This window comes from Haliotis rubra, unplaced genomic scaffold (assembly GCF_003918875.1).
Source record: "Haliotis rubra isolate DU_JTF1 unplaced genomic scaffold, ASM391887v1 Scf298, whole genome shotgun sequence".
NCBI classification, from domain to species: domain Eukaryota; kingdom Metazoa; phylum Mollusca; class Gastropoda; order Lepetellida; family Haliotidae; genus Haliotis; species Haliotis rubra.
This window is the reverse complement of record NW_025766966.1, coordinates 723,496-742,189: the sequence shown is the minus strand read 5'-3', so window position 1 is coordinate 742,189 and position 18,694 is coordinate 723,496. Positions and strand designations below refer to the sequence as shown.

Sequence of the window (18,694 nt, the reverse complement as noted above, 5' to 3'; positions counted from 1 at the left end):
GCATGATTTAGCTTAGACATAGGTATGATATAGCTCAGACATAGGTATGATTTAGCTTAGACATAGGCATGATATAGCCAGACATAGGATGATATGAAGCTTTAGATTATAGACATAGAAAATGATTTAGACATAGGTATGACATAGCTCAGACATAGGTATGATTTAGCTTCCAGCTTAGACATAGGTATGATTTAGCTTTAGACATAGGTATGATAGGTATGATTTAGCCTCAGACATAGGCATGATTTAGCTTAGACATAGGTATGATTTAGCTTAGACATAGGTATGATAGCCAGCAGACATAGGCATGATTTAGCTTAGACATAGGTATGATTTAGCTTAGACATAGGTATGATTTAGCTCAGACATAGGTATGATTTAGCTCAGACATAGGTATGATTTAGCTTAGACATAGGTATGATATAGCTCAGACATAGGTATGATTTAGCTTAGACATAGGTATGATTTAGCTTAGACATAGGTATGATTTAGCTTAGACATAGGTATGATATAGCTTAGATATAGGTATGATTTAGTATGATTTAGCCTAGACATAGGTATGATTTAGCCAGACATAGGGTATGACATAGCCTCAGACATGATTTAGCTTAGACATAGGTATGATTTAGCTTAGACATAGGTATGATTTAGCTCAGACATAGGTATGATTTAGCTCAGACATAGGTATGATATAGCTCAGACATAGGTATGATTTAGCTCAGACATAGGTATGATTTAGCTTAGACATAGGTATGATATAGCTCAGACATAGGTATGATTTAGCTCAGACATAGGTATGATTTAGCTCAGACATAGGTATGATTTAGCTTAGACTATGAGACAGACATAGGTATGATTTTTAGCATAGGTATGATTTAGCTTAGACATAGGTATGATTTAGCTTTAGACATAGGTATGATATAGTTTAGACATGATATAGCTCAGACATAGGTATGATATAGCTCAGACATAGGTATGATATAGCTCAGACATAGGTATGATATAGCCCAGATATAGGTATGATATAGCTCAGACATAGGTATGACATCGCTTAGACATAGGTTTGATATAGCTCAGATGTAGGTATGATAAAGCTCAGACATAGGTATGCCACAGCTCACACATAGGTATGATGTACCACATATATTGGTATGGTAAGCCACGTGCTGATATGATAAAGTTATATAATGATATGATATGGATTCCAACACTAGTTACTGTTAATTGCTGTAATATTTATATGATAAAACTGAGATATTAATATGTTAGAGCACAGATATTCATATCACATAGCTGAAATTTTCATATGATATACCTGAGATTACCTGAGATTCCGATATGAAATTGATGAGACATTGATATGTTATATACATTAGATTTTTATATCATATAACTGTAATATTAATGTAATAGAACTGAGATAATAAGATATAACTGATATACTGATAACATTTAACATTTAATATCAATATTATAAGGCTGAGATATTTACCTCATAAAACTGAGATATTGATATGTACCTGAGATATCAATATCATATAGCATAAATATTTATATGGTTTGGGTGATATACTGATATCATGTAGCTGAAAAAGGGATGTATATATGATGTATCAGATGTGTTGATCAAGATAAGATACAAGAAATAGCTTGTATAGTGATATCATACATCTGAAATACTAATATCACTTAATGATTTACATATTTGTTAGATACCATCCAGAAATCAATATCTGGTCATGGCAGCAAGGCACATTTGGCTCTCTGCAGATTGAAATTTGACATCACAACATTGTTACCCTGTTAAACATGGCCTCATTCTGAAACAGAACAGAACATATTGTAAGCCAGCAATTTCCAGGATAATTTGAATTCTGGAAGATGTTGTCTGAACAATTTAGGACATTAGGTGGGAAAGAAAAATATTACCTGTTCAGATACATATTGTGTTGTAGGATAATGATATGATGAAATTGATATCTGCCTGTCAGATATCTGAGATATTGCTGTGATAATTTGTGCACCAACTCCCTCAGATCCAGTGGAATGAAAGACCCCTTTTCTTTCAGTCTAGAGAAACGTAATCAGTGCTTCTGGGAATATGATGAATGATTACATAATTGGCATTTGCACACCTGTATGGAACTGCAGCAATCACTGGAGCCTTCGGGGCTTTTGATAAGCTGGGAAAAGATCAGCTGAGATTGGATGTAAATTGGCTTGTTGCTTTTGATCCTATTCAGGAAATCACAGTGGTTTGAGCATTTCTTCATCCTGCTGTAGAAATTGAAAATATTAATTATTTTAAAACATGGCAAAGCAAATTAAAGCACTAAGGTTATTTAGAAGAAATGGTATTTGTTCATGTTTTATCTTATTAAAGTTAATTCAATTTGGAGTTTTTCTCTTGAGGTGGATCAGCGAATGAATAATGTCAGTGAAATGACAGCTTGTATTGAAGTTTGCTCACATCGATATGAAAGAAAGGTAATTGCATCAAATCAGTTGTTTAGGATATCATTAGCTCTGTGAAAGGGAATCTGTGGACCACAGACTTCTATATCAGTCCAGAGCTAGGTGTTATAATTAGGGCTGCGTTTGACATTGAGACATTGCTCTGCTGTCTATGTCACATCTACAGCCAGACAGACTGCCATTGTGGTCTAGTGGACAGGGGTCTGTCCAGAGAGTGGCAAGCCCCTAACCCATTTAGGTCCGGGCTAGAATTGGACTTCAGCAACCCATGCTTGTCATAAGAGGCAACTAACAGGATCAGGTGGTCAGGCTAGCCGATTTAGTTGATGCATGTTATCATATCCCAATTGTGTAGATCGATGCTCGTGCTGTTGATCACTGGATTGTCTGGTCCAGACTCGATTATTTACAGACCTCCGCCATATAGCTGGAATATTGGTGAATTCGGTGTAAAACTAAACTCACTTACTCACTCTTTGGGCTAAATGTCCAGAGCCATGTCTCCGTTTAAATGCCTCTTGAACAAAGTCACTAGAAGCCAACTCACAGCCTTACTCCGGTGACACCCACCAAGATCCTCACACTTCATATTGTGTAGGTTTTGTCACAATGTGAAGCATGATCTACTTTTTAGCAAAGCATCATTTGGCAGAGTTGAGCAGCAACACACAATACTGAGCTGCATACAGTTACTTATGGATAAACGACTTCTTTATTACAGTTGAGGCAATTTTAAGTGTGCTGTCTTTCCACGTCACTTATTTTGTGTTAAATAAGTTGTTTATCCATGAGAACTTGTCTTTGTCCATCAAACCAACTTCTTGATGCCACTCAGGGAAGGTATGGTAGTGAGAGAGAGACTGAGAGAGATGTGTTGCATTGCCAAGTAGGAAAGTCAACATGGACACTAAACAGAATGAGGCAATATTTGATTTGTGGTTACTGGTTCTGCCAAGCAAGTTGCTATGGCTAGGAGTGGATAGGTCTCCATGTAATAGTTGCTATCCATTATTCATCTGATCTGATTGTTGTTTAACACCTCACTCAGCAATATACCAACTATATGATGGTGTTCTGTATGTAGTCGAGCCCGGACCAGACAATCCGGTGATCAGCATCATGAGCACTACCAATGTACCCAGGGACTGGCATTCAACAGGGACTGAGACTGGGATGCAACAGAGATAGGGACAGGGATACAACAGAATCTGGCATTCAACAGAGATAGGGACAGGGATACAACAGAGATAGGGACAGGGATACAACAGAGATAGGGACAGGGATACAACAGAGATAGGGACAGGGATACAACAGAGATAGGGACAGGGATTCAACAGAGATAGGGACAGGGATACAACAGAGATAGGGACAGAGATAGGGGGATACAACAGAGATAGGGACAGGGATACAACACAGAGATAGGGACAGGGATACAACAGAGATAGGGACAGGGATGCAACAGAGATAGGGACTGGGATGCAACAGAGATAGGGACATGGGATGCAACAGAGATAGGGACAGGGATGCAACAGAGATAGGGACAGGGATGCAACAGAGATAGGGACAGGGATGCAACAGAGATAGGGACAGGGATGCAACAGAGATAGGACAGGGATACAACAGAGATCTGGACTGGGATGGCAACAGAGATAGGGACTGGGATACAACGACAAGGATGCAACAGAGATAGGGACAGGGATGCAACAGAGATAGGGACAGGGATACAACAGAGATAGGGACAGGGATACAACAGAGATAGGGACAGGGATACAACAGAGATAGGGACAGGGATGCAACAGAGATAGGGACAGGGATGCAACAGAGATAGGGACAGGGATACAACAGAGATAGGGACAGGGATGCAACAGAGATAGGGACAGGGATGCAACAGAGATAGGGACAGGGATACAACAGAGATAGGGACAGGGATGCAACAGAGATAGGGACAGGGATGCAACAGAGATAGGGACAGGGATACAACGGACATGCAACAGGATAGGGACTGGCATGCAACAGAGATAGGGACAGGGATACAACAGGGAGATACGGGACTGGGATACAACAGAGATAGGGACTGGGATGCAACAGAGATAGGGACAGGGATACAACAGAGATAGGGACAGGGATGCAACAGAGATAGGGACAGGGATACAACAGAATCTGGCATTCAACAGAGATAGGGACTGGGATGCAATAGGGACTTGAGATGCAACTGGGACTAGGATGTGACAGGGACTGGGATGCAACAGAGATAGGGACTGGGATGTAACAGAGATAGGAACTGGGATGCAACTGGGACAGGGGCTGGGATGCAACAGGGACCGGGCTTGAATGCAACAGAATCTGGCATTCAACAGAGATAGGGACTGGGATGCAATAGGGACTTGAGATGCAACTGGGACTAGGATGTGACAGGGGCTGGGATGCAACAGGGACAGGGGCTGGGATGCAACAGGGACAGGGGCTGGGATGCAACAGGGACAGGGGCTGGGATGCAACAGGGACAGGGGCTGGGATGCAACAGGGACCGGGCTGGGATGCAACAGGGACTATGATACATCTGTTAGCACTCAGGTCACCCTGGTAATACTCTGACCAAAGTGTATGTGACAGAACGTAGGATGTGAAAGCAAAATATCTGAACAATGTTTGGTAAGTGATGACATGGTTGAATCATGTGGATTGATTTAATTCTTAAAGACATTGTGAATTTCTTTGAAGTAATGATTTGGAGTTATGTGCTCTGTTAGAACTATAAAAAAATGGCCTTTCAAAAGGAGTTACGTTTGAATGCTGCCTCAATTGGCCGAAGCCCTGACATTAATTTTCGATAGTCTGACCATGATGGCATCAGGCAGGTTAAGAGGCAGACATTAAGAACTTGTTGTGAAACTGAATGTAACTGCATTGAATGATTAGCAGAGCTCATGACAGTATAATTTACCAGCCAGAGCCAGTTTGGGGATTTTCATCAATTGTCGATTGTCATAGTGACGCCACACTATAGAGAAGTTGACACAGCAATCAGTGAAATTGTAAGGAAAAAGATCACTAGAAAGGGAAAGGTGTAATTTTGTGGTGTCACATCCTACTGGACGAGGCCATCAATCTTGTGTGAGGTTGTTGGTGATGTGCATCTGAGGACTACTCTCCGACAAAGTGTTGACTGCTGGTTGGAAAGGGCTTGTCATGCTACGACACATGACTTGATATCATTTGCAATTCTTGCCAGGACTTGTCAGGGAAGGGTTGAAGACATGGATTCAGAATTCAGCTGTTTTTGTTTATCAAATGTTTTGAATCATGCCATTTTTTGTAACCTTTAATGGGAGATAATGCTTCATCAGTAGGTGTCCAATTCCTGTGCTTTTAGCTATGTGGTGCTTTTAGCTAGCAGTGGGTGAGATTACTGAATGCAGGGTTTACGGGAAGCGGGATTCCTGCGTATTGGACGCAGAAATTTGATGAAGGACCCCCAAACGAAAATCCAGTGTGTCCTTATGGACGCAATATTTGAAAATTATTTTAAAAAAGATTTCTCAAATAATATGTATGGTTCAGAATGTTGAAATGTTATGACATTGTATCCAAAATGAATGTGAAAATCTGCATCTAACACTCTTTTGATCTGATATCAGTGAATTTTGGAATTTGAGACAAAGTAGAAATTACTTTAGTGTCAGTATATCTAATTAGCCTTTGACATAGTATTGTAGGGGAGCAGTTTAGTCTGACTGATCACAGTCAGGTGTGATCCGCAGTTGTTCGCTCAGATTGCCCGCAGCTTGTTCAGATTGACTGCAGTTTACTTTCAATAACTACATACAGTTTACTCTGATTGACTACTCTGATGACTACAGTTTACTCTGATTGACTACAGTTTAATCTGATTGTTTACTACACTTTACAGTTTACTCTGATTGACTACAGTTTACTCTGATTGCCTACAGTTTACTCTGATTGCCTACAGTTTACTCTGATTGCCTACAGTTTACTCTGATTGCCTACAGTTTACTCTGATTGACTACAGTTTACTCTGATTGCCTACAGTTTACTCTGATTGCCTACAGTTTACTCTGATTGCCTACAGTTTACTGTGATTGACTACAGTTTACTGTGATTGACTACAGTTTACTCTGATTGCCTACAGTTTACTCTGATTGCCTACAATTTACTCTGATTGCCTACAATTTACTCTGATTGACTACAGTTTACTCTGATTGACTACAGTTTACTCTGATTCTTGATTGACTACAGTTTACTCTGATCACCTTACTCTGATTGACTACAGTTTACTCTGATTGACTACAGTTTACTCTGATTGACTACAGTTTACTCTGATTGACTACAGTTTACTCTGATTGACTACAGTTTACTCTGATTGACTACAGTTTACTCTGATTGCCTACAGTTTACTCTGATTGCCTACAGTTTACTCTGATTGACTACAGTTTACTCTGATTTACTACAGTTTACTTTGTTTACTCTGATTGACTAGTTTACTGTGATTGATTACTCTACAGTTTACTCTCTGATTGACTACAGTTTACTCTGATTGACTACAGTTTACTCTGATTGCCTACAATTTACTCTGATTGACTACAATTTACTCTGATTGCCTACAGTTTACTCTGATTGACTACAGTTTACTCTGATTGACTACAGTTTACTCTGATTGCCTACAGTTTACTCTGATTGACTCTGATTGACTACAGTTTACTCTGATTGCCTACAGTTTACTCTGATTGCCTACAGTTTACTCTGATTGATTTATTACAGTTTACTCTGATTGACTACAGTTTACTCTGATTGACTACAGTTTACTCTGATCACTCTACTGATTGCCTACAGTTTACCTTACAGTTTACTCTGATCACCTACAGTTTACTCTCTGATTGATTACAGTTTACTCTGATTGCCTACAGTTTACTCTGATCACCTACAGTTTACTCTGTTTATCTGATTGACTACAGTTTACTCTGATCGACTACAGTTTACTCTGATCACCTACAGTTTACTCTGATTCACCTACAGTTTACTCTGATTGACTACAGTTTACTCTGATCACCTACAGTTTACTCTGATCACCTACAGTTTACTCTGATTGACTACAGTTTACTCTGATCACCTACAGTTTACTCTGATCACCTACAGTTTACTCTGATTGACTACAGTTTACTACAGTTTACTCTGATCACCTACAGTTTACTCTGATTGACTACAGTTTACTCTGATTGACTACAGTTTACTCTGATTGACTACAGTTTACTCTGATCACCTACAGTTTACTCTGATCACCTACAGTTTACTCTGATCACCTACAGTTTACTCTGATCACCTACAGTTTACTCTGATCACCTACAGTTTACTCTGATCACCTACAGTTTACTCTGATTGACTACAGTTTACTCTGATTGACTACAGTTTACTCTGATCACCTACAGTTTACTCTGATCACCTACAGTTTACTCTGACAGACTACAGTTTACTCTGATCGCCAACAGTTTACTCTGACTCACAGCATACAGTTTATCATACTCCCCTGTTGTGATCTGTATTTTGACAGCACTTTGATGTTCTTTTCCATTATGTAGCATTGCACATTGATTTTCCACTGGTAAGCTCACTAATGACATACACGTAATGATGTGTTCCTCATTAGCGTTTGTAATGGGCAGTGGATCACAATCTTAGTCAAAAGCCACCATCCAGCATCGTATCTGTACAATTAATATGTTTAGGTAAGATGTCAATTAATTGGTTATTAGATAGTGATTTCAAAAAGTGATAAACATAATTAGAAAAAAAAGCTGATTGTTTATGAAATTGACCATGCCAGTCAGGGGGAATTAATCCCTCAATCTTGCTGGCTTCTGACAATGCATTTCAGAAACTGAATGGAATGTGCATAGCTGCAAAAATCAATTAACTTTGGTAAGGGGCCTGGAAATGAAATCTAAGAGCAACACTGTTAGTCCAGCATATGGTGGTCTGTATATTTATGATCGCATGGCAGGCTAAGTGTGAGACTGTTGTCTCAGGGATGAAGATGAGTAATTGATTATCTCATAACTGGCCTGATAAAATCAATATTCATGTGCAGACAGATCTGATTTCTGGAGCCTTTTTATGGATTAGTAGTTAAAGAATGTAAATGTACATGTTTTGTTGGTTCCTTGTATTCATTGATGGCCTTTGCTTCAAAAGTTACCATATGAGAAAAGAAATGTTAATCTCCTATCAGTAGAATTTCTAATGTGAAGCTGCTCATCCTTTTTCTGTTTGATTGGCATGACTAGGTAATCCAATTAGCCCATGTGTGAAGACCTAGTCTGATTGGTTTAAATGACATTTAAGTGAGGTGTAATAGCAGCAATTAATATTGATCCTCAAACACTGCCTGGGAGGCTGGCTATTTGAAAGAAGCTGTACATATGGCCTTAGTGTATAATGTAATATAGAACGGTCCTCTCTTTGAAGAGGTGAATAGCTAACTAACCAGCAGAAATGATGCCAGCTGATAGACAAACGGAAGTGATAGACGTGGTATCGATTGTTGGTATTTTCTATTAGGCACATAGAATTTAACTGGTTCCATAAAGCTTGCAGTTACGCTGAGTAGATTATCAGCGATGCTAAATGCCTCTTAAAACCATGAAAACTGGATGTCTATTCAAATTATTTATCGTTATAAAAATAATTTGCATTTCTGAAGGAGTGGTTTCCAGGGGTGTATTACAATATTTGAGGGCATATTGTACGGTATGTATATACTATTTTTGAATGTATGTTAGGTTTGACACTCATGGTAATTCACCAGCTGTCTAAAGAGCTAGAGAGAATAGGGTGGCACAGTTGTCAGATATAATGGAACTGACAGGATCCAGTGATTCTGAGTTTGGATCCCAGATTCAGTCTGATTATGATCCTTTGGTTTTCAACACTGTGCTTAACTGATACTGATGTATGTCACAATAAACACATGTTGTTGGTTTGGAAATTTAAAGTGTCAAAGGTGAATACCATTAGGTGATTGGAGATCGTGGTCTGTACAAAAGTGTGCTGCTTCATATCATACTTTACAAACACAAATGTCAAAAAATTTTGCTAGCCAGTGGGGATTACATCTGGCATCATGGCACAATATTTTATCATGACCCTAGAATAATGGCAAGTTCTAGTCAGATGAATTTTCATCTCAGTGCAACAGCTGGAACCATTGTAATGACAGTTTGACTTGTTTCTTACGAGTGTGTTCTTATTTTATGGTGACAAAATCTTGTTATTTTTTCACAACATATAACATTTTGTGAGCACAAATGGTGCTTAAGATTTAATGGATGTATCTTGTGAGCACAGACATGAAACATTAATGAAAATAATCATAAATAATTTTGTGCACTTTCTAGCATACTGAATTTGCCATTATATAAGCCCCAGGCAGTTACATAATCGATAAAGAGTGTGACTATTAAAGTCATACACAGAAAGGAAGTGGTAATGAACAACCATAGTTCAAATGTAAATGAAACTTAAACCATTTCGATGGTTGGTGGTTGGAAATTATATTCTTCTCTGTCGTTTTCTATGGTAAACTTGACATGCTACACTTCATCTTTCCTCCAACAACAAGATTGACATGCCATAACTGAAATAATCTTCATAGTTATTTAAAGCTCCACTCACTCACTCACTCACTCACTCACTCACTCACTCACTCACTCACTCACTCACTCACTCACTCACTCACTCACTCACTCACTCACTCACTCACTCACTCACCCACTCACTCACTCACTCACTCACTCACTCACTCACTGTTTAATGAACAAAATATGTAACATACACGAGGAAAATATTGAGATGCCATTTAATTTTTTGTCTTGGTGAAGACTGGACCGGAAATTGGTCAAAAGCCACGATCTAGGGCTGGGTGCTGTGGCGAATACGATGCATTCTATCAGTGTAGTGTTATGTCATTAGCGTTTTGAAGGAAATGAGCCATTCTTGAGGGACCTATTACAATACAAACTTGCTAGGTTACGTACACCAAAGTGTCTATGATTTGCTGGGCAGAATCAGCAAGTGGTCTTACAGAAACATTACTGGTGAACCAAAGCAGAGTTAGCAGGGATGGTTCTGTATACAGCTGTAATAAGAAGCAACTATTAATTGGTGTTTAGAGAATTAGCACCTTTCAAGAAAGTAACAGATGATGTCATCGAGGAATGAATGATGTATTGGTCCAAAATTATGGGAAATCTTAAAACATTCACAGGACAGATAATCCGTTAAACTGAATTTTGAATAGATGTATGTAACCTGTTATCATTTTCAGAGAAACAATTGTGTAAAACATCCAAATTGCTAAAAAAATGTTTTTATTCAATTGTTGCTGGTACACAAGTTATTGTCAATGTGATGGTCAACACTTGAGATCATATTGTTCCAGTCTCAACAGTGCAGAAATATGATATCCTATTTTCGACAGACCTATCAACTCGAAGCTAATATCAGAATGTTACTACACTTGTTCTCCATCAACTACCATACTGAAATATACTTACATGACTCACAGAACAACTTTTTATTATCTTTTATGTACTTACATTGATTTTGTGCCTTAAAAATGAAGCTGAGGTGGTATGAGTTCAATAATATTTCATGAATACTATTGGTATGACAACATATCCCAGTAATCAATGACTTTCAGTCTCCAACTGGAATCAGTGGATATTCTAATCAAAAGTTAAGTCGCATCAATAACACTGAAAGCTCTTTAAGTAGACAAATCAGAACTACATCGTACTGTGACCATGAAGCATTTCTGTATCGTTTGTGATGGTGATTGGACAGAGTTTTCCATGATAAATCACCATGTTGGTGAATTGATCAAGTAGGGGATGACAGTTAATTTACCTAAGAGTGAGATAATGTAGAGGAAGTTCCAGGCTCATGTTATTGACATGCTTGGCCATGATGGATGGTGCTGAAGCATAGTTCCCCGATTAAAATGCTGTTTTTTGCCAGCGCAAGTGGAAACGTAAGTGCGAAAGAGGACAGATACGGCCTCTTTGGAAACTGGAGCCAATATTCCTGAGTCAAATTCACTCAGGTTGAAAAAGTTACTTTTTGTAACAAGATTAATTTCTTGTCAAGTGCTGTGTGTTCATATGGTAAAATGTGTTGCATGCTGCCATCTTGAGATCTGGTTATTGTGAAGCCAGGTGTGAAGCCTTGTCAGGCGTAAATAAAACTTCTGAGAGCTTTTAATTCCTTGGAATGAAATTGCTGTTTTTGAGCGGAAGTGATTTTTATGACACCTCTTCGTTTGCCCTTTGTATGGCAGTAATAGACGGTTTAGTAAAAGAACTACAACTGAATGACCTGTTTATTGTGGAAGCAGTGTACGAAAAACATGATAACACATCTGGTGTAGCTAGGTTCAATCTACATTAAATAGTAATTTCATATTTTTAGGTATTTAGGCTGTTATTTTTGTAATCTTTAGCACTTTATAAAGTGATATATTTTTGTGGCTTTTATGCTAATATGGTGGTGTTGGAAAATTGAAACTTAAAAACCCCCCGATTAGTTCAGAAACTTAATAGAATAGGTCTAGGATATAGAGTTTAGATTTAGAGTTATTGATATTTTGGTAAAAATAGCTAGATTATTATTCTACACTTAGATTATAGTGGCAGATATCTGTCTAATACTCTTGAAATTTAGGAGCATTATTTTTTGTAGATGATGTTTCCAAAATGCTGAGGATGAAAATATTATATATGTGTATATGTAATGTTGAACAGGTAAAATGTGTCGAGATTTTGGTTTAGAGAAAGGTTTCGTGATATTGCTGGAATACTGCTAAAAGTGGCGTTATACAATACACACACGCTCACTCACTCACTCACTCACCCAAGTGTGTCTATCAGTGCTAACAAGGTCAATAACTGGGCTGTCTGGTCCCGACTCGATTATTCACAGACCGATGTCATATTGCTGGAATTATTGTCAAGTACTACATTAAGCAACTAACAAACCAACAAAGCCATGTTTGACATACATGTATGTAATTTAAACATTCCAGTCAGGGGACTTCATGTGTGTTTTAGTTGGACATGATTTGTCATAGACAGTCAGAACCCTTGTTCTTTACTGTGACCAGATGAAACCATCTGGCTCACCTGGTACCACATTAAACCATAAAAGGCCAATATGTCACACTGTTTTTCAGCTGATGCCATCACTCAGTCTTATTTGGCAATTTTCACTTGAGTCATTTCCTTGTGCAGCAAAATCCACAAAAACCCAGAGTCAATAATAATTTTCTTTTTTTTCATTGCTTTTCAATTATTACCGAAGGACGATCATGACTGACATTGCAATGTTGACCATAAAACTTCAATTTTAAAAGCTGATTGCAGTCCTGCCAATCACTCCAATAAGGGCATACCGTCAGTCCTGTAGCTTCCAGGGAGCAAATGTCCGTCTTGGCAGCCATTTTTGTATTTGTCTGCAATTTCAAGTTACCGTGGTAATTGCTTGTCAGTTGTACAAAACCATGTGCCTTCAGCCTCCATGTCCCAACTTCTCTACCTTGAGGTGGTACAGGACCAGTCTGCCAAAGGGCTTGTTCACAATTGTAGATATGTTTGGATCCTGAATCAAAGATGGCTGTCTTGATATTAACGGTTGGGTATGGATTCAGAATAAACTTTCCTGTATCTTATTGTTTTTAAGGTATAGTATTGAAAATATTTGGTGAAAATCGAATGTAACTCGTGAGGACTGTGGAAGTGGCTGTATGATGTTACCAGACTGACTGCATTGGTTACAACATGGCTTGCTGATCATGCCATCAATCACTAGCTTGTTTAACTGCCAATTCTTGTTTGTTCAGGTTAGAATATTATCCCAGGATGTCATGTGTAATCATGTATGGTTATTCTGAGTCAGATTAGGTTCTTGAATGTTCAGGGGGAGTTTCATTAGAAGGGTTCAGGGGGAGTTTCATGAGGTTAAAGGGAGAGGTTCAGTAGGAAGGCTCATTTGAAAGTTTCTGCAGGAAGGTTCAGCAGGAAGGTTCAGGTGATGTTTCATGGGGAAGTTTCTGCAGGAAGGTTAAGGGAAAAGTTCAGGGGGAAGTTTCATTAGAAGGGTTCAGGGGGAGTTTCAGCTGGAAGGTTAAGGGGAGAGGTTCAGTAGGAAGGCTCATTTGAAGGTTTTTAAGAAAGGTTCAGCAGGAAGGTTCATCAGGAACGCTCAGTGGGAAGGTTCAGTGGAGGGTTGGGCTGGAAGGTTGGCCAGGAAGGTAGACAGGGAAGGTTCAGCAGAAAGAATTGCCAACAGAAATGAGCAGCCTTGGCGACACTTTAGATTTTCGTCATGTGAATCGAGTTGATTCTGATCAATACGTAGTCCCCTGTCAAAGATGAGGCAAAACATGCATCATTTCAGGCCAGTTTTAATTGGCGCCCTCCTCTGTAACATGCTGCTGACTGTAATGAGGGCTCCCACTTCCAGCATATTGGTCTTGATTGATTGCTGATAAGTGATCTGAATTAGATTTTAAATTAATTATTTTTTCAACTTTGTAGTGTCTGTGAGATGAATTCAGTGTGATCTGTTAAAGAAGTTATGAGACTTTTCTAAATGCATTGAAACTTCTCTGTGATGGGATGAAATTCTTGTAGCATACTCGAAAAAGGGTTTGAATGTATTTTTTATTTCTACGTATTTGTCTTGTGTAGGGTATTTAAGAATAAATCGTAGTAATAGATAGGAATTATGCCTTGAAAGAATTTGTTTTCAGTCTCTGCAGGTGCTGATTAAGGTAAACGTTCTTCTGTGATATAAGCAAGTTCTTCATACTGAGCTCTTGTAGTGAGTTCTATTGATGTACATTGTTTGCGTGAAGTGTTTGAACCAGAATATGATGGTGATGTTTCTAAGAAAGTATTCAGTGGTTAATGCATTAATGACGGAAGCATTTTTCCATAGCCCTGAGTTTCCACATTAGGAACTCTATGAGACATCTGCCAAAAGTTATTTTTATTGATTATCTGTCAGTAATATTTTAACTACCTCTTTTGTTGCTATTATATATTTTTCTGAAATCAATAAATTTACTTTAAGTTTATTTTGAATATGAGGTATCTGTGGTTGGGTTTGAAATAGCTGTGTTTAAATATCTGTAGTATTATACAACCTGCCACTCTGTTAGCTAAGCCCTATTCTAAGGTTTATAAGATGCATTGAAAGTGAGTCATATGGCAAATAGCATCCCACCATGCAGTCGTCATGCCAGTAGGTGGCATGATTAATCCTTCCCCTGAGAATGCTTTTTGACAAAAGTAGGCAATTTGTATAATTTTTAAAGAAATAGATTCATGAAAGAACAAGGATGAGGATGAACTTGTTCAAGACATTCTTGCTCATATAGATTGGCATGTTTTTGCTGGTGCTACCGAAATCCATTTTTCAAATTCTGAAACAACAGGATGCCCAATTAGTAGGATACGCACTCATCAAATGGAGGGCTAAGGCCACACATATGTGAATTTTCATTCATCAGTATCTTCTTCGCTATATTATTGAACAGTAAATTTTACTCATTATACAGCAGATTAGTTTGCATTATATTTGGTTCCAGTGGAAAATGATTTCTGCTTAAAAAGGTAATAGGGGCAGTGGGGTAGCCCAGTGGTTAAGGTGTTGGTTCGTCATGCGAAGACCCGGGTTCGATTCCCCACATGTGTCCCTGCCATGATATTGCTGGAATATTGCTAAAAGCACCATAAAACTAAACTCACTCACTCACTCAGCTAAAGGTAATACCAAAGGAAAATGTTGAGGTCAATCAGCCCTATGCTTATCCATGTGTAATGTATAAAATGCAGTGTGGACTTTAAGCATATACTCGAGACATGGACTGAATGATATTATGATTTATTCTTTAAAAAATCATATAAAATATCACCAGCTCCTAAAGATTGACAAAAAAGGTGGAATCCAAAGCTGTTGGCCTGTAGTCAAGATAATACCATCATCTAGTGCCATAGCTGTCTGTGACTTGAGACACCAGTCGCAAGCCCTGGTTTGGTAAATGTTCTTCAGTCCAATTAAATTTGACAATAAATGGCAATATATCAAGTCCAACATCTGTTGGAGATGAGGCGAATTGGCATCTTTTAACTAGTAGGCTGAAATATTTTCGCACAGACTAAAATATAATCACCTTGCATTTTTAGCATGCTTTAGGGTCTGGATTTGGTGCACTTTATGAATACCCACATTGTTTAACTGTTGACAACACACAGGCATGGAACATTATACAGGGTTGTTTATTTCTTCTCATTATGTCAACACATGCCGTTTATAAGCAACATTTGTGTCATATTATAGAATGTGACAGTGCTCGCAATCCCCGAGTCCGTATGAAATAATGCTGATGTTTTAGGGCATAATTAAGCTGTATAAAATATCATCAAATAATCACGGAACAATCACTAGACCTGTTGTTTCAGTTGAAGTATAGGGCTTCTAAATGCATCTCCACTCACAGAAAACACCCAAAGTTTACACTTCGTTTTTCTTGAAGAATCCCTCATGAATTGAATCCTCTGAAAGACAGACATTCATGGTGTATGTTCATTATCGATCTCAGAATCCATACATCAATGAAATCTTTTCTTTGCCGCTATCAGCAACCTAATCGTGTCATGTCTAATCATTCCCTGTCAAAGTCGCTTCACTGTCTGTTATTGTTAACCTGTCAAGAAGTCAGCCTGTTTGAGACAATCTCGTATCACATAACCTGAAAATAGGAGCCATGTTGATGTTTCAGAGTTTTTGCTTTCTCCTGCCATCAGGATCGTGTCAAAGGAAGGGATCTTGAATGCATGCACCTGACAAATAGTTGTGTATGATGCCATTGTTGTACCACACTTCCCTTAAGTTTTTTTGTGGCGACCGTTGCTCGGAAATTTCTTCATCCCTGTTGTCAGTTATCCTTGAAGCAAGGACTAGATGGTGTAGGGTCTCTGCAGCCTCATGGTGAATCCATTACCACGTTTGTCTAGTCAATAGGGGACATAGCTCGACAGGGCTAGGATGTGTTGTTTAACGGGAGGTGAAACAAAAGGCAATGTCAGCGGTAGGGCGGAGTTACCTCTGATTGATTAGAACAATACACTCACCCTGTTTTTACCATATCCTTTTCTGCAGAAAGGATTTTTAAAACTTCAACAATTTAAGCTGAATGAGTTTAGAGGGTTTCAGAAATTTTGACAAGAATTTTATTGTTTCGAGGTGGTACCGGAATGACTGATAATTGTGTCTGTGTTGCTCTGTATTCTTCCTAGAGGGAACAAACATGAACTGTTTTGACATCTTGGCCTCTCCTCTTTTAGAAAAAAAATGTTGTGTTTCTCTATTTTTGTTTTAGGAATTGTTGTACACTTGACACAATATGCAGGGTGTTATTTTTAAAGAAGAAATTCCAATATGGCATGTATTTATTGAATTTTGCAAACAGATTTGACAGTTCTGGCATCTTCTAGGAGGAATATTTTCAAGATTTGCATAAGATCAGTTTTTGAACAGATCGTTATTGTAATGTTTTCCTCTGTTCTGTTCACAATTGATTAGGTTGTCATCATCGCCTGATATTGCCCCCAGTAAGTAGTATCACTGGGTTTAAAAGTTTGATGTGACAGTTTAGAGACATATCCCCTCCTTCCCACTAAAGTAATTGCCAAAATGTTGACATTTTCAATGAATAAATGTTATAAATCCTTTGAACAACGTTGTGTCAACACCAGCAGTAAGACGTCTCATATGTCATCTCTTTTACCTACACCGGTGAAGCTGTTCATTTTCAGAACAAGCAAATGATGGTTAGACCTTTGTTCATAGCTTGAACATTAAGTCCTCTGCATGGCTGATATTGTCAGATGGAAATCTTGGAGAGCAGTTTGGATCTTTGTGTCAATTGTTTAGTTGTTTGTTATTTAACATCGTGCTCAGCAATAGAGGTATGTAAATAATTGCGTCTGGACCAGACAATCCAGTGATTAACATCATGAGTATTGAATTACGCTGTTGGGATACAATGTCATGTGTCAACCAATTCAGTGAGAATTACCTCCCTATCCCGTTTGTCACCTCTTACGACAGGCATGGATTTCTGTAGATGAATTCTAACCTTCACTGGTGTTGTGTCATTGGGTCCATACATAATTTTTGTGAAAAGATCTTGTCCAACTCTATGAAACCCCCTCCCAAGATCCACCACTGCATTTGAACAATGGAAGGAGAAGGTTGTGTTGTGTAACCTGGATGATTGTGTTCTATCATCTGTAAATCATAGACATTGCTAGAGAATTCATGGCACATATCTTCCATGTTCCGCTTCATTTTGTTTCAATTTTACCTGCATCACTGTTTTTCTGCTTTCAGTTGGAGGTTATACAGAAGCAACTGGATGGCTTGAGCTGAACATAGCAGACACACAGACATGGGTCATGTGACAGGCACAGACAGCAATATCGGTATTTATCACCCGCGTCCCAATGTTGCAGTCTGCTGCCACTGATGGACGTGCAATAAGTTACTCCTGCGATATTGGAATTGGACAAGCTGAGCGGAAAATTGTCACCAACTGATTTAAGTGGCAGCTCAAGTCATGGATATTTTCTTATTGCAGAGGCTAGATTATGTTTTTCCAATTTATTAACAAAAAGTGTGATTGAGTTTGGGAGAAAATATATTAATGAAATACTCCAATTGATTCCATTAGTAATGTGATAGAATGACAGAGTTGGAATGTTGTGTAGGGATGGTACACATTGACCTTCCAAAATACTGTGTACCAGTGCTGATAAGTAAAGAGTATGGGGTAGCCATATTCCAGTCATATACTATAGGACCATAGTTACATGCTGGGGTAGCCATATTACAGTCATAAAGGACCATAGTTACACTGGGGTAGCCATATCACAGTCATATACTATAGGACCATAGTTACATGCTGGGGTAGCCATATTACAGTCATAAAGGACCATAGTTACATGCTGGGGTAGCCATATTCCAGTCATATACTATAGGACCATAGTTACATGCTGGGGTAGCCATATCACAGTCATAAAGGACCATAGTTACATGCTGGGGTAGCCATATCACAGTCATATACTATAGGACCATAGTTACA

General features: G+C 38.5%; 1 protein-coding gene across 1 annotated transcript in view; it reads left to right on the top strand.

The window, feature by feature from the left end:
* Positions 1-18,694, top strand: part of LOC124282305 (COMM domain-containing protein 10-like) — a 25,822-nt gene extending 7,128 nt beyond the window's left edge. Inside the window, exon 8 of the mRNA XM_046718265.1 lies at positions 17,944-18,694. Within this exon, the coding sequence (XP_046574221.1) occupies positions 17,944-17,982 (39 nt within the window). The 3' untranslated portion in view covers positions 17,983-18,694. The remainder of the gene's footprint in view (positions 1-17,943) is intronic.